The sequence below is a fragment of the Prionailurus bengalensis genome, chromosome D1, assembly GCF_016509475.1.
Source record: "Prionailurus bengalensis isolate Pbe53 chromosome D1, Fcat_Pben_1.1_paternal_pri, whole genome shotgun sequence".
NCBI lineage: Eukaryota > Metazoa > Chordata > Mammalia > Carnivora > Felidae > Prionailurus > Prionailurus bengalensis.
Window position 1 is genome coordinate 46715661 of NC_057346.1, and position 21953 is coordinate 46737613.

At 35.3% G+C, this 21953-nt stretch overlaps 1 protein-coding gene across 24 annotated transcripts in view; it reads left to right on the top strand.

Moving 5' to 3' along the window:
- Positions 1–21953, top strand: part of PICALM (phosphatidylinositol binding clathrin assembly protein) — a 100168-nt gene that overhangs the window by 23655 nt on the left and 54560 nt on the right. For all 24 annotated transcript variants that reach the window (XM_043580024.1, XM_043580021.1, XM_043580022.1 and 21 more), the window contains exons 2-4: positions 9535–9677; positions 13219–13294; positions 16364–16466. In XM_043580024.1, the coding sequence (XP_043435959.1) occupies positions 9535–9677; positions 13219–13294; positions 16364–16466 (322 nt within the window). The remainder of the gene's footprint in view (positions 1–9534; positions 9678–13218; positions 13295–16363; positions 16467–21953) is intronic.

Sequence of the window (21953 nt, forward strand, 5' to 3'; positions counted from 1 at the left end):
AACTCTTGTGCGTGTATCACCTCTTCCTCACATGCTTGAGGAAGTAAATGAACACGTGTGGCTGTCCTTTCTGCCATTGATCATGGTATGTCCCAGAGGGTCTGGAATGTCCTTGTGCATTGATTTAGCTCCTTTAGCTTCATAGTACTTGTTATCAAAGCCATTTGGATATCTTTATTTACTTTTAATACTCTGAAACTCACCCTTCCCTCCTCTTTTCAAATTAACTCAGTCCTTGTTACTTGTACTAAACATTCTGTAGTACGTGAGTCTTTCCCCAGTTTTCACCTTCACATCCAATTAATAAGTTGGTACAGGATTGGTATTTGATGTGTGACATGAGAGGTGCTTATTGAGATTTGTAAAATTAAATAATAGTGATATAGTTCTTTACATATTGATTTTGATTACTGTTCATATATAACTTAGTTGCTGAATAAGTTTGAAAGTGTTCAGTTGTTTTTGCATCAACCTATTTAGGCATATCAGTATATATCAGAAAATATTATATACTTACAATTTTAAAAATGAAATCTTACTGTGTATTGTTCTTTAACATGGCTTTGATTTAATGAACTATCAGCATTTTTCCCTTGTCAGCTTTTTTTGCCCTGTGTTTGTTGGCCTCATAGTATTTCATTGTCAGACCACTGTCATGTAATGAACTATTGCCTCCATTATTGAACATGTCCTCTTACATTGTAACTTAGTTCCTTTAACTTCATAGCACTTTTATCAAAGCCATTCGGATATCTTTATTCCTTATTAATACTTTGAAATGCACCCTTCTCTCCTCTTTTCAAATTAACTCAATCTTTGCTACTTGTACTGAATTCTATAGTATGTAAGTCTTTCCCCAGTTTTTTATCTTCACATCAAATTAATAAGTTGGTTAGATTTTTTTTTTCTTAAGGCATAAGTTAATCTATGAAGACCCTATTTCTGAATTAGTTCTAATGGGAATTATGCAAAAGTGTAGCATTGTGTTTCACACAGAGTACCCGCAAACTATAAAGATAAAATGGTAAGTTACATCTTAATTTGTTATCCCTTACACAAAAAATTGAGTGGAATAAGGTATAAAACCATGCATTCCAATTCTCAGACATTTGACATTTATGACAAGGGCAGATGTGCCTCTGTATAATTCTTTGGGCTTAAGTCTGATTTCAACTAGCATGTTTTAGAAATACTTTCAACTTCTTGCTAAATGAGAATAATGTTGCTGGTATTTTTAAAAAGCACAGGTTCAGAAATTTGTCTGCTACTGTTTCTTGGCTATTTTTGTTACTGTTTCTTGGTGAATATTTGTTCCTACCTATTTGTACTCCTACCCAGGAAAGATGTCGAAGATCTGATCAATGAAGCAACATTTGATGATTTACTGAATTTGCCTTCCAGATTCAGTGTATCTCCAATTTTCCAGATGACTGAAGAAATTGGTCATGTTATTGAAATTGATTCTGAAGGCAGTTGCAAAAAGTATCATAAGCCCACAGCGAACATCCTATCCAACAGTAAAAAGCTCAAAGTCTTTCCTCTAAAATCAAGAAAGAACAAGACAAGAATGTCCACTCTTTGCCACTTCTATTCAACATAGTACTGGAAATCCTACCCAGAGCAACTAGGCAGGAAAAAGAAATTAAAGGCAATCCACTTTGGAAAGGAAAAAGTTAAACTGTCACTGTTTGCAGATAACATGATATTATATAGAAAACCCTCAAGACTTCATCAAAAAAACTGTTAGAACTAATAAACAAATTCAGTAAAGTGTTAGGATAAAAAATACACAAAATTTTGTTGCATTTCTGTGTACTAATAATGAACTAGGGAAATAAAACAATCCCATTTACAATTGAATCAAAAAAGAAGAAAAATACCTAGGAATAAACTTAAAGGAAGTGAAAGGCCTGTATTGAAAACTACAGGGCTTAATGAAAGGAATTGAGGAAAACACATATGTGAAGATACTCTGCGTTCATGGATTGGAAGAATTAATATTGTTAAAATATCCCTAGTACCCAAAGCAATCTACAGATTCAGTGCAATTCCTATCAAAATTCCAATGCCATTTTTTCAAAGAAATAGAATAATTCTTAAATTTGTATGAAACTACACAAAAACAACCACCACACACAAATAGTCAAAGCAGTCTTGAGAAAGAAGAACAAAGCTGCAGGCATCACACACCCTCCCTGATTTTAAACTATATTACAAAGCTATAGTAGTTAAAGCAGTATGGTATTGGGGTGCATGGGTGGCTCTATCAGTTAAGGGTCTAACTCTTGATTTCGGCTCAGGTCATGATCTCACAGTTTGTGGGATCGAGCCCTGCGTTGGGCTCTATGCTAACAGTGCAGAGCCTGCTTGGGATTCTCTCTCTCCCTCTCTCTGCCCCTTCCCCACTCTCTTTCTCTCAAAATAAATAAACATTTAAAAAATAAAAATGTTTGAAACAGTTAAAACAGTATGGTATTGTCATAAAAGTAGGCATATAGATCGATGGAACAGAATAGAGAGCCTACAAACAAATGCATGCATATATGATCAATTAACTTATGACAAAGGAGCCAAGAATATACATTAGGGAAAGAATAGTTTCTTCATCAAATGGTGCTGGGAAACCTGGACTGCTACATGCAAAAGAAAGAAACTTGACCACTGTCTTAACCATACACAAATTAAATAAAAAGTGGATTAAAGACCTGAATGTAAGACCTGGAATCACAAAACTCCTAGAAGAAAAGAGGTGGTAAACTCCCTGACATAGGTTTTGGGGATGACTTTTTGAATCTGACACACAAAGCAGAAGCGACAAAAGCAAAAATAGGTGGGACTGCGTAATACTAAAAAGCTTTTGCACTACAAAGGAAACAGTCAACAAAACCAAAAGGCAATGTACTGAATGGGAGAAGATATTTGCAAGTCATATCTGATAAGGGGCTAATAGGTAAATAACACATACAAGTCAAAACCAAAAACCAAACAATTCAATTAAAAAGTGACTGAAGATCTGAATAGACATTTTTTTCAAAGAAAACATACAGATAGCCAACAGGAATGTAAAGAGATGCTAAACATCATTAATCATCAGGGAAATAGAAATCAAAACCACAGTGAGTTATTACCTCACTCCTGGGAAAGTGGCCTTTATCAAAAAGATAAATACCAAGTGTTGGCAAGGATGTAGAGAAGAGGGAGTTCTTGTGCACAGTTAGTGGGACTGTAAATTGGTGTACCTACTGTGGAAAACATGGAGGTTCATCAAATTGAAAATAGAACTATATGATCCAGCATTTCCACTTTGGTGTATTTATCTGAAGAAAATGGAAACACTAACTTGAAAAGATACATGTACCCTCATGTTCATTGCAGTATTATGTATGATAGCCAAGATATGGAAACATCCTAAGTGTCCATTGATGGATGAATGTATAAGGAAATTGTGGTATATGCACAGTGGAATATTATTCAGCCATGAAAAGAATGATATCTTGCCATTTGTAGCATCATGGATGGACCTCCAAGGCATTATGCTAAGTGAAATAAATCAGACAGAAAGACACATACTATGTTCTCTCTCTTATTTGAGGAATCTAATAAAAGTTCATAGATACAGGAAACAGATTGGTGGTTGCAAGAGGTGGGGAATGAGGGTGGGAGAAATGGGTGAAGGGGGGTTAACAGGAAAATGTAATTGATATAAAACACATAGAAATTTTGGATTGTTTAAACTACAGATGTTTATTAATGTATGTGACATAGGTATATTATATGTTATATAGTAGTACTTAATTACCAGTATTTGTTGAGCATTTCCTTTGTAGTTCCAGTAGCATTAACTAATCCTCAGAATTTACGAGGTAGATACACATACACACCAAAAAAACCAGTAGGTTTCAGAGTGATCATTTTGAAAGAGATAGTAGCATTTGGCTGAGTGATTATGATACATTGTAGGTTTTTTTGTTTGTTTTTTACTATTATTTTTGGCCAAGTTTTTTTATTAAAAAATCTACTTGGGTATCAGCATAGTTTTGATATAGCTTAGTGAATGCCTGTACAGTTGGGAACTTGAGACTCTATACATTCTGCTGATGGTGTTTTCCTGAGTTGTGAAAGTGAACCCTAAGTGGCTTAAGTTTCTAAAGTTAGTGAACTTTGCCTTGGGAGATGTGTATAGGCTAGTGGCCTGCACTAGGAATATGGCTGTAACATTAATGAAGCCATTTGGTAATTGGTTACTACTAAGTTTTTGATATTTTGCTGAACATTTTCCCCTGAATACAAAAATACTGTTCTGCATTTCACTACTTTTTTACTATTTTTGTTTTAAATTGATTAGAAGTTTAGTACTTGCACTAGATTGGCTATTTGGATATTCACTTGGTATATATGTTTCTAAACACCTTATCTTTTACAAAATTTAATTTTGATCCTAAATTTGTTACTGCTTTGTAGTGAGCTCGTGTGACCTAACCTTTGGGCAAGTCTTGCCTGTGTTGATACAATTAATGTCTACCTGCCACAGACATTGGAAGGGCATATTAAATAGTAAAAGGGAGAGTATTTTGTTTGTATAGTAGGAATTGGTTTTTTCCACTGTCTCTGGAAAAATGCTCTTCATTTCCTTAGTAGGCCTATTTTCTTCTTGACCTTAAATACTAGAAATCCTCTTGAAAATTCTCTTTTGTACCTAAAGCATAGATCCTGTATCCCATGTAGTAATTTTTTTGAGTGTGAGGTTTACGAATTATTTATAATGTAAAATTCAAGAAGGTATTTAGTTTTTATATTCTTAAGGGAAAAAACTAAAAGAAAATATAAGATGTGTTTCTATTTTGGAACCCTTTCGATTGGTAAGGGAAATTTAATACCAAGTTTGTGGTTTTTAAGAACTGAAGTCTTCTGAATTGAGAATAGGGAAAGCAGTAGCTGTGGGAAAACATTTTTTTCCTGAGTTGTTAGAGCTCAGACTTGGAAGCATTTTCAGGTTATTGTTGTAGTAGAAACATTGTGCGGAGGAAAAATTACTGCCTGGAGAACTGCTTAAAATACTATGGGGGAAGTATAGTCTGTAGAGTTGGTGTAATGATTCAGTATTTTTTCTCAGCAGTATTTATATAACTTTAGTTTTGCATTTGCTCTACTCTGGGTTCCTAATCTCTACATGAATGCTTATTTCTTTTTCCCATTTAATGCGAAGTGCTATATTTTAGTTTCTGGAGTTATCCTTCAGTTTTTATGTGGTCATTTCTAAAGTGTAGAAATTTCTAAAGTATTGTTTTCATAAGCAAATAATAACCTTTATTTGTTAGATACTCTTAAATTTGAAATTTGAAAATTTCCACATGTAATGGGCTCAGGTTCTTTATTCTTTTGGGAATAGCAGATTGTGCAGATAGTCTGAAATTGTTGGTTTTAGTCTATGTAAAAAATACCATTTTGGATGCCTTTAAAAAAAAGTCATGCTAAGGCTGTGTATGCTTGTAATAATACGCTTATTAAAATGAATCAAAAAGTATGAGTGACCACTATACATGAGGCACTATTCTGGACCTTAGGGGATACAGCAGAGAACAAAACAGAGCCCTGCCCACATGGAACTTAGATTTTTTTTTTTAAGAGCTCTAAGATTTTATTTATTTATTTTAATGTTTATATTTTTTTGAGAAAGAGAGAGAGAATGGAGGAGAGGCAGAGAGAGGAAGAGAGGCAGAGAGAGGAAGAGAGAGAATCCCAAGCTGACAGCGCAGAGCCCAATGTGGGGCTTGTGAACTCACGAACTGTGAGATCATGACCTGGGCTGAGATCAAGAGTCAGACGCTTAGCTGACTGAGCCACCCAGGCGCCCCTGGAACTTAGATTTTGATTGAGAGAGAAAAACATTAAATACAGTAAGATGAATTAGGTGGTAAGTGTTCTGGAGACAAAACAAGAGTTAAGGGGGTGGATAGTGATGGTTTGGAGGTAGAAGAGTGCCCTGAGGCTTTGTAATTTTGTATAGTTATTCAGAAGAGTTATCTGATAAGGTGACATTTGAGCAAAGATCTATAGGAATAAAATGTGGGAGCAAGAAGTATAGATATCTGGGAGAAGCATATTCTAGGTAGAAAGAACAGCAGGTCCTGAGCACCTGTGGTAAGAGTATTTGGCCTTTGGGACGCACTGCAAAGGAGACGTCAGTGTAACTGAAGCAAAGTGATACAGAGGAGAGAGCTGGTCACAGAGGGATTACATAGCACTGGTAAAATGTATAAATTCTAATATATGTAAAATCCTCTAGTTGTTGAAACTAAAATCTACTTTTTGCTTCATTTAAGATCAGACTCTAAAAAAAAAAAAAAAAGTTTATTTTGAGGGAGGGAGAGGGGCAGAGAGAGAGAGAGAATCCCAAGCAGGCTTTGCAGTGTCATTGTGGTACCCAATATGGGGCTCAAATTCATGAATTGTGAGATCACGACCTGAGCTAAAGTCGGACACTCAACTGAATAAGTCACCCAGGTGCCCCAGATCAGGCTCTTTCTGACTAATGTAGCATTTTACTTACCTCTGTGATGAAGAGTATGGAAATTGCTAACAAAAATGTTTGGAGCCTCCTTTTAAGGTCTTTCAAACTAGTTAGAAGAAAATCATTTGTAAGTAGATAATTATAGTATGGAATAATTCTGTAGTGTAGGATTATGTGTCAGCTTTAGTGACTGGCGAATACTTTAGAATGTGAAAGGGAACACTTGACTCATTTCGAAGAATGAGTAAGAATGAAAAGATTCAGGTGTGAAACAGCAAGGTACATCAGAGAAAACTGGAGAGTGGTTCTGTTTTGGAAGCCAAAAGTCAAGAAGGGAGGATATTGACAAGGACAGAATGTGTGCCGTCCTGTATGTAGTAGGGACCTCACTGAGGTTAGGCAGTGACAGTGTTGTGTTGTAGATCATTCTTTGGTCAGTTTAGAGACTGTTTAGGGGTGTGAGGTGAGTGAGACCCCAAATCAGAAGTGAAGCAGCCAGTCAGTCCAACATTTCTCAGTGGGGACAATTTTGGGTGGAGCAGTTTTATTTATTTAAAAAAAATTTCTTTTTAAGTAGGCTCTGTGCCCAACTTGGGGCCTGGGCTCATGACACTGAGATCAAGAGTCATGTGCTCTATCTATTGAGCCAGCCAGGTACCCCGATGGGTAGAGTAGTTTTAAATTATGAAGTGCTGATTGTGCATTGCAGGATGGTTAGTTTCAGTTTCCCACATCATTGGTATTAAATGCCAGTAAAAACTCTGTGTGTTAATCCCCCTCCCCAATTTCTGAATACTTTCAGGAGAGGTGGTACCTCCTGGTTAGGAAATAAATAGGACTTGAATTCTGGCTTTGACAATGACATGTAATGGAGAGGAACAAGTACAATGGCTGGAGATTTAGGAGACTTAGTTATTGATGGGCTGTACGGAGTGTATATAAACACACAGGAGCACTTTTGGGGTAGTATTGTGACAAATTTCAAAACAAGTTCAGTTTTGAAAGCTAAAAAAGATTCTGAGGTGTATAAAATGATACCATCATGGGGAAGTAAACATGTTTAAGAATTGAATAGCTTATCAAGATAGTTTCTGGAAGGATATAGAAAAATATAGATATATCTGGGGTGCCTGGGTGGTTCAGTTGGTTAAGTGGCCAACTTTAGTTCAGATCATGATCTTACTGTTCGTGGGTTTGAGCCCCACATCGGGCTCTGTGCTGACAGCTCAGAGCCTGGAGCCTGCTTCAGATTCTGTGTCTCCCTCTCTCTGCCCCTCCCACTCATGTTCTGTCTCTCTCTCTCTCAAAAATAAAACATTAAAAAAGAAAAAATACAGATATATCAAGATAAATGGAGGAAAAAAATTAAGATAACTCCTTATAATTGGGTTCAGACCTTGATCAATGAGCTTCAAGTTCTAAAGGATTCAAAAGGACCAAGACAGATATATATGCCTTGCCCTCATTATTTTTTGACAGGCAGAGAAAGCTTAACTTTGGGAATAAGGTGTACGTGATATATTTAGTGCTGTAGGACAGGTATGAAGTACTGTTCAAGAACATTCAGAGAAGGCAGAGATCAAATTGTGTTTTTTTACTATCAGAAACTGAACCATACACACCAAATTGTGAAAGTACTATTTAATTTTTGTTGCAAGTATGAATTGTGAAAGCCTTGTGTCATTCTTCTGTTCCATGGGCGCTCTGTTTGACTGTTTTGTGCTTTGTTCTTTAAGCTTTGTTGGCTAGGGTGACTGCTTATCTAAAATTCATTTGTTATCAAATGTTACTTTGTATAATAATTGGACCTATAAGAAGAAATGTTTTTCAAAGATTGTAAGCAGATAGAATGGTCATAGTTACATTACTGTTTCTTGCTAGTGATCAAGGCCAAGTTAGGTCACTTGAATTTTTATTTAATCATTATGGGCTGAAGATTAAAAATGGACAAACTACTTATGAGTCATGAATAACTTTAGTTTCTTTCCCTTTACCACAGTTATAGCTGAGATATTTATACATTTTTTATATGTTACTTTACAAGTGAAACAACTCATTTCTTCCTTTCTGTTCTCTAAATTGGATCGTATTTTATATTTTCTTCACTGAATTTGCCAATAATATCCCTTAAGTTGATTGGAGGTAAAACTCTGAGGTTATTAAGAGCTGCCTTCCCCCACCACCCCCCCCCCCGCCCCCAGTTTCAGGGCTGAAACAATTGTATATTAAACCATTTTATAGTTATGCTCTCCCACTTGAAATATAAAATTGGAACTTAGATTGTTTTAGCTGTTTTCAGAGTAATAGCAAATAGAATTCTTGGATCATTTCTTCTTGGACATGTATGCAACAAGAAACTTCACTTCATTTCCAGTTTTGTTAGAGTTAGCTAGTTGATATCAGCTGATAACTGAGCTAATGGTAAAACTGAAGGGTGAGAAGAATGAAAATTTTATATAAACCGAGATCCTACCCACTCACAGACCACATATCTGCTCTATCTTCCTTATAGTACAAAGACAGCATTCTAGGGAGAATATTAATAAAGGTCATTTGACCTTCAGTTTGTTCATGCTTCTGTATGTCTGTTTGTTTGTTTGTGTTTTTTGAATGGTAGGGATGAATAATACTAACATTGTAGTTCTGAGGTTTTATGAGTAATAAGAGAACTGAAAGTTCTACAGGGCCTTAAAATAGTTCTTTTTGAGATCAATAAAATAGTTGAGGGTGAATTACTCTGAGGAAATTTGATTTACTTAATGGTATTGATCCTTTATATGATCCTAATCAATATCCTTCTAATCAATATTTTTCTTCCTAATCCTTTGTAATTAATATTATCCTTCCTAATTCTTCTCAGGTGGATTATAGTGGTCTCAATTATTCTCCTAAGAGATTTTTAATATCTTCTCCAAACTATCTATTGTTGCTCCACTGTTAGATTTTTCCCGTTAGTGTGCACATCCGACATTAATAATAAATTAAAGCTGCAGAGTAAGTCTTTTTTTTTTTTTTAATTGCAGACTTAATTCAGTGCACAAATGAGATGAATGTGAACATCCCACAGTTGGCAGACAGTTTATTTGAAAGAACTACTAATAGTAGTTGGGTCGTGGTCTTCAAATCTCTCATTACAACTCATCATTTGATGGTGTATGGAAATGAGGTAAGCCAAATTTTTGATTAACAAGCATACTGGTGTGATGACTGATTATTCAGCTTGCTTCTCTCATGGAAACTTCAGGAATGGCTTTAGCAACCAATTGTAGCTTCTACAATTTGAGGAAGAATAATGGGTCAAAGCCCAGAGCATTTTGAATAATGGGATCAAGAAATAGGGATTAATGTCTAGAGGTAGATTCCGTAAGCAGCACTAGGTTTTGCAGGCCTTGTGCATAGACTGTATGTTTGTCTATATCTATTTGCTTTATTATGGCCAGATTTCTCCCTGATTTTATATAGTTGTCTTTGGAACCACTTTGTCTAGTTCAAAGCTGTTACATTGAGCACTAAGATGGCATTTGCTGAGAGGGACTGATTAAAGAGTGCCCTTTTTTATTTATAAATATAATTTATTGTCAGATTGGCTTCCATTCAACCCCCAGTGCTCATCCCAAGTGCCCTCCTTAGGTGCCCATCACCCATTTTCCCCTCTCCCCCATCCACCCTCAGTTTGTTCCTCTGTGTTTAAGAGTCTAAAGAGTGCCTTCTTAAGCAGAGAGGTGTCTGAAGCCTTCACTGAGGTCTTCATTGCACTAAAGGGTAACAAAAAGATGCATAAGCTTTTGTATTTTAATGTTTGGAGAGAATCATCTTGTTTTCCATGATAGGCTAGTGGCTTATTATTTTATTGTGTTACAAGAATACTTGAATGCAACTAGATAAATCTATGCTTAGTGTGCACCTTAGAAAAATGCAGCGCACCAATTGTTGAGAGATGGGGAGAGACTTCAGGTGTTGGTATTAGACTTTTGAGCATAATGACTTTCTGACATCCATCACGTTACTCATTTGGGGCTTTCAGTGCTAAGGCTTTTCTGTCATCTTGGGAAGATATCAATAGAGAATCATTAAATTAGTTTAGAATTAAAGCCAGAGTTTACCTTCAACTTCATCATTGCAACAGATCTTACTATATGCACATTTTGGTGTTCTCTTCTGGTCCTTGTTTTTAATAGCTATAACCATAATTTAGATAAACTATTATATTTAGCTTTTTTATATCATGTCATACCATAAGCATTTCCATGTTCTGTGGGGTTTTTTTGTATTTATTATCTTTAGTGACAATTTAATGGATCATATATTCCATAATTTTCTTAACTTTCCCTTTCCTAGAAATTTAGCTTTCTGATTATTCACTGTTACAGCAGCATCACATTGGATGACTTTATTTTTAGTGTTTAAGTTTTAAAAGTTATTCCCAGAAGTTACCTGAAATATGATGTCTCAGTCAACAGACATGACTCAGTTTTCTGATTTATTGTAACCAGTGTATGGAGTCAATAGGAATGTTTATATATACTAACTTTAGCGTAACTTGAAGCATTTTTTATCTTAACTACAATAACAGTTTTCTGCTTTTATTGGGATTGTGTTTACTTAAGATCATGATTATTTACTGTGAAGAATTTCAGGCTTATATAGCATTTTTCACCTTTTTTAAAGAAAATGTAGTTTATCCTTTAAAAAGAAAAAGCCACGAGTATAACCAATTAGAATGCCAGATAAAGAGGAAGACTATTAGTCGTGGCTTTCCGGGACTATGAATAAGGTGATAATACTAGACACAAAACTTTGATAAAAGTAAGGAAACAGAAAGTTGACAGCCATTCCTTACAGTTGACTGATAAGAGGAGAAAAATAGTATTTCATTGTGGTTTTTAGATAAACTCATGTTTATTTCCCTTAAGCAGCTAAGACAAATTCGATACTCTTCTTATTGGCAGGTTTAGTAGTCTGTGAGAGAATATGCATAGGATTTTACTCTGTTGTGGTGATGAGAATACCATAGGGCAAGGAGGAGAGTGATCTGTCCTGCCCCTGCTAGGGAACATTTGTTGCAAATGATGGGGTTGCTATTGGCATCTGTAGGTAGAGAGGCCAGGAATGCTTTTAAACATTACAATGCACAGGATGGGTTTCCCACAACAATGAATTATCACAGCTTATGGAAATCATGGGGTCTAATACTGTCTTAGGATATTTTAACACCTTTTTGAAACCAGTTGTTTTAGGATAAGTGATGAAACATCAGTATTTGATTTATAAATTGTTTTTCAAAATCCTGGCTTGGTAGTTTGGGGTGAACGCAGATGAAACAAGATTGAGTTAGAGGAGTGCTGGTGTATATCCTAATTGATAGTAACCCTCTGCATGTATTAAAAAAAAAAATGAAATCTTAAGGGGAAGTGAAATTGAAAGGAATTAGCTCTATTTTAGAGGTTGTATGTAAAGGGAAGTTAAGGTTGTGTTCTGTGGTAAGAACTTTGGAGAGAATTTTGACAGTATTTTGAGAAGATGAACTTTTGCATACATGCTGACCCAAAAATTCAAGCCTAAGTTTATATCATGAGAAACTTTTGTATGTTTGCACATGGAGACCAAGTACAAAGATGTCCATGAAACATGGTTAATAATAGTGAAATTGGAAAGAACTGGATAAGAAATGGATACATAATGATATACTGGCCTTTTTTTTTTTTTTTTTTAATTTTTTTTTTCAACGTTTATTTATTTTTGGGACAGAGAGAGACAGAGCATGAACAGGGGAGGGGCAGAGAGAGAGGGAGACACAGAATCGGAAACAGGCTCCAGGCTCTGAGCCATCAGCCCAGAGCCCGACGCGGGGCTCGAACTCACGGACCGCGAGATCGTGACCTGGCTGAAGTCGGACGCTTAACCGACTGCGCCACCCAGGCGCCCTTATACTGGCCTTTGAAATGCTAGAACGTCATTTAAAATGAATTAACTGGTTCTACGTATATTAATTAAATACTTTTTCTTGGGAAAAAGTTGTTAAAAAGCACTTTGGAAAAGAATACAGTATGATTTTTCTGTAAATTTAAAATAGAAAAAATTATGTACAGTTTATAGGATATATATATAGAAAAATTATAAAAATGTGTGTGGGAATGATACAAACCTACTTTAGAATATTATTGCCTTTGAAGAGGGAAGGAAATGAGATTGAAGGTGTGTGTCTTCAATAGAGTTTTTAATGTTTTGTTTCTTTAAGAAAATCTGAAGTAAATATGGCAGTGTGTTTAATCTGGACAGTGGGTAAGGGAGGATATCTGTAATACTGTTTTCTTGTATGATTATAATTTTGTTTTTAAAAAGGTCATAAAAATTTGGGGCACTAGGTAGCTGTATAAAGTAAAGATTCCACTTGAGTGTGACTAGCTGTAGCCCTAATATGCTGCAGTAAAGCCAAAATTACTGGTTCTAGGTTAAAAGTTCCTACTTCCTTTTAGACGCTGATACTGAAGCCATGGGTATTAGGCTTTAATCAATTCCTGTATGCTAGTGAAAAATATGGATTATGTTTCTAGGTTTAGTAACTAGTTAACCGGACTGAGGATGAGAAATTTAAGCTAGATAAGCTTAATGGAATGTATTAAACACAACCACCGCCCACATTCTCAAATTAGACTTTGTTAGATGGCATTATCTTAATTTGACATAATTGTTTGTTTGTTTTCCAGCGTTTTATTCAGTATTTGGCTTCAAGAAACACATTGTTTAACTTAAGCAATTTTTTGGATAAAAGTGGATTGCAAGGTAAAGACAACTTACTCATTATAGAAAATCAACCCTGTATGATGATTACTGTAGAGTTGAACTCTGTCTTTTAGAACATGTGTTGTGGAGGAACTTCATATTTTAGTAAAAGGTGTAGGGAAGAAAAAACTGTGTTTTAATGTGAAGATTAAGATTGATTTCAGTGTTTGACACTTAGAACTCTAGGAAATAAAATAGGGTAGAGCTTTCAGAGCATGGACTCTGGAATTAAACTGCCTTGTTTCAGTACCATCTCTACCACTTACCAGCTGCATGAACTTGAGCAAGTTACTTCACCTCTCTGCATCTGTAAAGTCAGGAATAATGATAGCACCTACCCTGTAGGGTTGTCATGAGGCTTAACCTAGTTAATAATTATAAAGTGCTTACAGTAGTGTCTGGCACACAGGAATCACCATCCATGTAAGTATGAGCTTTCATTGTTACTGTTACCATTTTATGCTTTATTCCAAGAAATTTAGTTGCGAATATCATACATTTTAGTAGCAAAAGTAAGTATGGTGTATTGTTCAGATGAATTGCTCATTGATACTCAGACCTGTTATTTATTTTGCTTTTAATTCAGTAACTTAAGATTGCTACATTGGTACTCCATGCACATTCTGTCTTACTGGGATCTGTCATACTTAGTTCCTGAACTAGGCCTTTAACATTGTACAATGCCAGCTCTAGGAATTACATCACAAAGAACATACTAACTGATTTGGGAATATTCAATAGTAGGGCTTAATCTGGGAAATGTTTTTGGCGAAGGGAGATTTTTCTGCTGGGCTTTGAAAGCTAGATGAGAACATGGGTTGGCTTAAGCAAAAGTACACATGAAAGAGCATGGGATATTTAAGATTTATAGAGCAAATCAATATGAATAGAATGTATGGATGATATATTGGAGAAAAGGTAGTGGCAGATAGCCCTCTAGAGCTGTTTGGGGCCAAAATCAGACACAGAAAATTTTGATAGAGTTGGGATTTTATAATGCAGTGAGAAACCATCATGTTTTTGAGTAGAGGGAGAAGGGGAGAAGGACTGTGTGAAAGTGCCATACCTAAGTACAAGTTTGATTACAGTGATAAAGTCTTGAAGACATTGAGACTGTTCTCGTCATTTTTTTGGTCATCTAGTAGAACGTTTTCGTCATCTAGTAGAAAGTTAATGACCTGAATTGTGGCTTTTGTGGAGGTAACATCAGTGGAATTTAGTGGCTAACATTGTTTGGGTTGGGAGCTGTCCGCGTCAATACTTCTTCACTTTTGGAAGATGAAAGTATTAATTAGAATGAATCAAATACCCTATCTTCCAGAGATTTGGGAAGGCCAGTAATCTGTATATAGAACTGTTATAAGATTGATTTTATTTTGACAAAGATGTAGTGCTCCAAGTAGTTAAAAAAAAATTAATTAAGCAGTGGAATCACTTTTTCAAATAAAACCTTAAATAGCAACCAGAAATATATAACAGATAAAACTGGAGCTGATCTGTTTTCCGGGATGTGGAAGAAACGCTACTTGCTTATCTTTTTATTTCTGTTTATTTCAACTTTAAGAGTCTGTGGAAAATAATTTGCAAACCACTACTCTAAAACAGAGTATATGCATATATGCAAATAGAGTTTTTGGTGTCTTATTAGCTACTGATTTTCCACTTAAGATGGAAATTAAGCATTTCTGGTAATATTTTAGGATTTTTATTCCTTTTATATAGAGAACATTTTTTAGGACTTTTGCTTGAAGCTCATTCTGAAGAGGTTATAAAGATAAAACTGAAACAGTAATTAAAAGTATGTAATTCAGTGGTTTTGACAGTTTTGGTTCCTCATATAATTTGCTGGGTGGAGTCTGGTATATTTCATTATATTTTATAATATAGATACTGGGTATATATATAAATACAAATAAGCTTCTAGTCTAGTGCATTAGACATTATGTACATCAAATAGCTAGGAACTGTACATGAAGTAAGAATAATGTGGAAACACAGAGTTCAGGGAAAGTGTCAGAGACTGAAGGATGGTAGGTATTTCTCCCAGCAGGAGGATGGAATAAAGTTGATGAGAGGGAACAATATAAACTAAAGAGCTGAGGAATGTGAGTATGTAACACCTTATAAAATACAGTAGTACTTATGAGCATACATGAGGGTGATAATGTTTTTTTCTATTTTGTTCATTTTTCTCCAGTAGCACTTAGTAGGGCTCAAGAAATATGTGCTGAATAAATGAATTGGTAATGATGTTAAACTCAGTTATTTGACATTTTTGTTGTTATTGTTTTGGTATTGTCTTTTTAAAGTAGTAGAGATCATCAAATAAAGTGAAATTTGTTGGTGAAGATGAGCTAAAATAAGATGGACCTGGTTCGTAATTAGCAGCAAAAATTTGTAGACTTACCTAAGCCAGGCAGTAACTAAAATAAAAGTTGTTATTTTAATAGCATTGATTAGGTTTTATGTTGCTGAAGTTTTCAAATCTCATGATTATGATGAAAGAAAATCTTCAAGTTTTACTGAAAACATCATATAGTTCTTTCTTATTATGCCTTAAACTTAGGTATTGCCATTTCTCTCATCATACTATATAGTAATTTTTGTACTTTTTATAAGGTTGGCACACATAAGTTTGGGTTTTCCAAATAATATATAACTGAAGATTTCTTAAGTATGAAAATTATAAAATTGCTTACTGATTTGAAGAGAGGGGCTTATGGTTCCATAGGATGTTCAGTTTGAGTTATGAAGTTATCAAGAAGTATTTAAGAGAACATGGTTTTCCAATTCCTATAGGAATGTTGATCAGAAGTATAATAAAAATATTATTTTAGTGAAATTTTAAAGGGGAAGGTTTTTCAAAGCCACCTATGACATACCTGACTTAAAACATGTGAAGTGTTAGAGTTTTTAATGTGATGCTATTCATTATTAGTCACTTAATTTACATCACTAGATTGAGTTGGGATAGCAAGATATTATGGCCTTTGGATGAAATGAGTTGGTTTCTAAGCAAAGTGGGATTTTAATAATTTGTGAAAATATTTTCTATTTTTTTTCTTACAGGATATGACATGTCTACATTTATTAGGCGGTATAGTAGATATCTTAATGAAAAAGCAGTTTCATACAGACAAGTTGCATTTGATTTCACAAAAGTGAAAAGAGGGTGAGTTAAGCTTTCCCTTTTTTTGATACCTAATGGATTCAAGTATTTTAAAATGTGAACCATAGATATTAATAGATTATGAATTATGATTTCAGGCCAGTTTAAAATAAGAATTTTATTTTTTATTTGAAGCATATCATATGCTTTGTGCTAGGATTTTTAAAAGCTCTTTCAAATTTTGTAATAGCTTTATTGAGATACAATTCACAAAACATAGAATTCACCCTTTTAAAGTGTATAATTAAGTGGGTTTTCATATATTTACAAAGTTGTGTGCTGCATAAGTATCCCAGAATATTTTATCATTCCTATGAGAAACCTCATACCCATTAGCAATCACTTCCCATTTCCCCCTTTCTCCAGACCCTGACGACTACAAATCTACTTTCTGATTCTATGGATTTGCTTATTCTGGATATTTTAGATAAATGAAGTCATATGTTATATGGCCTTTTGAGTTTGGCTTTTCTCACCTAGCAAAATATATTCAAGTTGTACCATCCTTGTTCTAATGTGGATCACTACCTGTTATAGCCTGGTATACAGATTTTTCTTAGGATATATGAGAAGACCTTGGATAAAGCCACTAAAGACATTCTTGAGGGGCACTGGTAACCCTTGTAGGTCTGAAAGACTGCTCTAAGGGGAATCTGGCTTCTGCAGAAATATTTTTGTGAATGCCTTTCTGAATTTCCCTGCTTCCATCTAAACAATTAATGTTTTCTTTAAATTGTTCTTTTAAGGGGCCACCTGGGTGGCTCAGTTGGTTGAGTATGCAACTCCTGATTTCACTGGAGGTCATGATCCCAGGGGGGGGGCCATTGGATTGAGCCCCATATCAGGCTCCATGCCAAGCACCTGTCCCCCACTTGCACATGCTCTCTCTCTCTAAAAGAATGAATGAATGAATGAATGAATGAATGAGTAGGTCTCTTGAAATGTTAAATTACTAGACTGCAATGGAAAATTTAATACAAAAATAGAAGTAACCCCTTAGTTAATTTAACATTTTAAAAATTGAACCTAAATGTTCTGTGTCACTATTACAAATTAATCAGGAGGTGATTAGTTTGGAACTTACCAAAACTAAATTCCACAGATTTTGTTTCATATATTTAAATACTCTGTCATTTGTGAGATGATAATAGAGGAGTTCATCTTAGAAGTCTGGTTCTTAATTCCAGTATTCTGTCCAGTGAACCATTTTCCAGTTGGGCTTATATTAACACTTCAGTGTAAAGTGTGTTCAGTAAAGCTAATCTTTGAAGGACTAGTTTTGTGATTGAGGGGAGTTGTTGCATTTCCTTCTTTCTTTTTTTTTTTTAAGTTTATTTTGAAAGAGAGAGCAGGGGAGGAGCAGAGAGAGAGGGAGAGAGAAAATCCCAAGCAGGCTCTGTGCTGTCAGCATGGAGCCCAGCATGGGGCTTGAACCCTTGAACTTTGAGATCACAACCTGAGCCAAATCAAGAGTGGGACACTTAGCCAACTGAGCCACTAGGTGCCCCTGCATTTCTGTATTTAACAGAGCTGAGAACACCCCTTGATAATGCACAATATATTTAATATTGACTTAGAGGAGATTACTCTTAGAGCATAGGGAAAGTGAATCAAGGAGCCATAACTGAGTGAACCAAGAAGCACAAAATTGATATACATACACAGATACGTGTATGTGTGTATATGTGTGTGTGTGTGTGTGTGTGTGTGTGTGTGTATACACACATATATATCATTGTATTAAAGAAACAATATAGGACATAGGATGTAAGTTGAGAATGTGGCAGCACTTAAAATTTATTATATCATGGCTAGAACCTCAGTGAACTGTTTCAGTTTTGGAGAGGAGTTTTGTAGTAAATAGTAAAGTTGTATTTATTAGGGTAATAATTTTTTATGTTTACAAAACTAATACACTTTAAAAACTGAGGCAGCGTAGCAACCTATGTTGTAACTTGTAGGAAATTTGTAAGAAATGTTAACATTTTAGTATATGTAACCTGCTTTCTGTGTGTAAATAGAAATAAATATATGTAGGAAGACCCATAGAAAATCACATGACAATTGAATTACATTATTTGAAGACTGCTTTCCTTCTCTCTTGTGTATTTTAGATATTTTCAGTCTGTACTCAGATCTCATTCTTTTGGATGGCTATGGGATTCTCTTCTAGATGTACATTTGATTTACTCTCAGTTTTTATCTTATAAAAGCAGTACATCTTTCTGACCATCCTTTTATATATTTGTATATATATTTTTTAAATTTATTTTGAGAGAAAGAATGCATGCATATGGTGGAGAGGCAGAGAGAGTGTGGGAGAGAGAGAATCCCAAGCAGGCTTCACACTGTCAGCATGGACCCCAGTGCGGGGCTTAAATGCACGAACTTTGAGATCATGACCTGAGCCAAAATCAAGAGTTGGATGCTGAACTGACTGAGCCACCCAGGCTCCCCAGAGGAAACCTTATTTCTGCTGTTAGATTTTACATAGCACTGTCACTTCCACAAGGTCAACATAGCATTACTCACATTTGTATCTTCAGGACTTTGCACAGTCTAAACTACTATATTAGGTGATTAACAGTTTTTGAAAAAAGAACTAATTCAGTTTGTAAATAGTTTATTAAATGGCTTTATGAAAAATGAATCCAATAAGTTGCCTATGGATTTATCTTTCCAGTTGATTGTTAAACATCAGTCCCTATATTTTCTTTTTGTTTAACATTCCATTTTTTCATAGTATTAAGTTGAATTATCTTGAAATCTAAATTGGTTTGGTTCAAAGTATCAAGATATTGTTATGTAACAAGCAAAACATGGAATAATCCAGTTATTTTCTGTAAATAAGGACATGGATAGTCAGCCTTTAATCTATTGCTTTTATATTTGAGAAGCAAGTGTCTGAATTGAATTAAAATGTATGTAAGAAGTCATAAAACTCGTGTTCTTCATGGAATATGAATTGTAATGTATTTGGTGCAAATCATGTTGAAGCATTTGGGTTTGTGAATTGAGTTTTGAAGTCTGATAAAAGTATTTGGTAACTGTTAAGATTTATCTTAATTGAGAAATTTGAAGTTCTTTGGAAAGAAATGTTGTGGAGGCTAGTGACAGAGGGGAATCAAAATTGTCCCCATGGCTTCTGGTGTAAGTCACTGGGGCACCTTTCACTGGGAAGATTTTGGATTGGGGTAGGGTTGGGCATAATGGCAAAAAATTAAAGATTTAGTTTTGGAATTACCAGTTTTGTCATGCCTGTGATTTATACAAGGTGAGATATCAAGTAGACAATTGGACATACTAACTTGGAACTTAAAAGTTTTGGTTTAGGAGTATAAGTACATTATTGGCATCTTGGTGGTTTCTGTCTTGAAAATAACAGATCACCTTGGGGGTAAGTACAGAATGAGAAGAGAGAGCCCAGGAATACTTGAGATATATATACAATATTTATTTTAGAGGATGAACAGAGGATGAGGAGCCAAGAAAAGAAACTGAAAAAGTGATAGTGAAGAAAATACTGTGAGAAGTCTAGTCAGATAAGGTTAGACAAGTACCCATTGGAGAAGCAACATAGAATTTCTACATGACCTAAACTAGAGCTGTTTAACTGGAGTGGTAGGAGAGGGGCTGATATTGAGATGAACTGAATAATGAATGAAAAGTGAGCATGGAACTCTTTTTGAGAAGTGTATTTGACTTTGTGAGATAAACGGTAGGTGAATGGGCATATGGGTTTAGTGGAGTGTGTATGTTTAAAGAATGGTGATAATAGAGACTTTGCCGGCATGTTCATGGGAATGGTCTAGTTTAAAAGAAGAGGTTAATGAGCTGCACTGTCCAATATGGTAGCTATTTGCCAATGTGGCTAGTTAAATTTAAATTGATTAAAGTGAAATAAAATACAAAATTCGTTTCTTCAATTGGATCAGCCATATTTTGGATACTCAATAGCTGCATGTGGGCTAGTGGCTACCGTATTGAATGGTGCATATATTGAATATTTACACCATTGCAGATAGTTGGACAGTGCTGTGTTAGAGAAAAAGAAGACAGCCAAAGGACTGTGACAGAGTGGGATCCAGAGGACCTCTGTGAATGGTATTTATATTTCATAGAAAGAGAGATTTCCTCCATTGAATTGGACCAGACCAGATAGATGTAGTTTTGTTGGCAAGTTGACTAGACAACCTCTTTTTGTCATCTTCTGTTTTTGAATGAAATATTTGGGAGTTATGAGCTGAGAGTTTGTGTGTGGGTGTGGGGAGGCAGGGAAGAAAGGGTGGGAGAATCAGATTTCAAAGTACTTGGAGGAATTTACTAAGAAGGCTAAGAGGATTGCTGGCAGTGCCGAGTGCCCATTTGAGGTTGATGATAATGAAATTTAGAGTTTTACCAGTTTGCTCTGTTGTTTGGTTTTCTTTACCAGCACTTAGCTGCTGGTATTATGGATTTACCAAGTGACTGCAAGGGAAGAAGAGAGGTATAAGAGAGTTGAGTGTGTTTGGAAGGTAATTATCACAATAATGATCTGTGGAATTCTAAGCTAGATGAAGGAAGTAAAAATGTGAAGGATAGTGGTAGAAGTTGAAACATTCAAGTTTATGATGAAGTCAAATAGTTTTGCCTTGGTGGTACTTGACCAAGGCAGCTGGGAGGTTATTGTCATAGGATAAGATGTATAAATTTTATCTTTTTTCATATTGGTGGTGGGGTAGGGGTAATGTGGTTTCTGGGGACAGTGAGGTCATGATCTGACCATAGGAATAGGATCTTTAGTCAAGGAACTTTGAGATTAAAATTTTGCATTGGTTGTCCATGTAGATGTTGAAATCAACCAAGAAAAATTGAGCCAGTATTCAGGTCTTCTGTGGTAAAGAGGAAATGACCAGCAGGTCAAAAATAACTTCAGCAAGGAGAGGAGGGAGACTAAAAGGAGACTGATCAAATTAGAGTGAGGTGTATGAGAACGAAAAAATGGTTGTGAAGAGGAAGTGGTGTCCTTATGCCAAACTGCGCTAGCTGGTACCAACCAGTGGAGTATAGTACTTGGAGGGGAAACAGGCATCCATGGGTTAACACTTCTTATTGGAGAGAATTGTTGGACTAAGGCTGATAATGGTTGCCTACCTAAGGCAGTCCAGTGTTTGTTCTTTAAACGTGACTTTGTCTTGGCAAAGCACTATTGTTGATTTTCATAGCTTAATTGTTTTTCTGGTATCTGGGGTTATGATTGAAGGGGTAGTGGCTCAGAGTAGAGTGGCTATTTATAAGTAAGTAGGTCATTTGTAAATTAGGGAAAGCCTACACACTTTTAAGAAGTGATGGTTACTCTCACAAAGGGTTATTAACAGCACTCTTTTAGAGTCTATTACATCTGGATTTACATAATGACCCTGCCACCCAGTAGTTCTCTGACTTTAGACAGTCATATAATCTCACTGATCATAGAACTTGATCATCTACAAAATGGGAGAAGTCTATCTA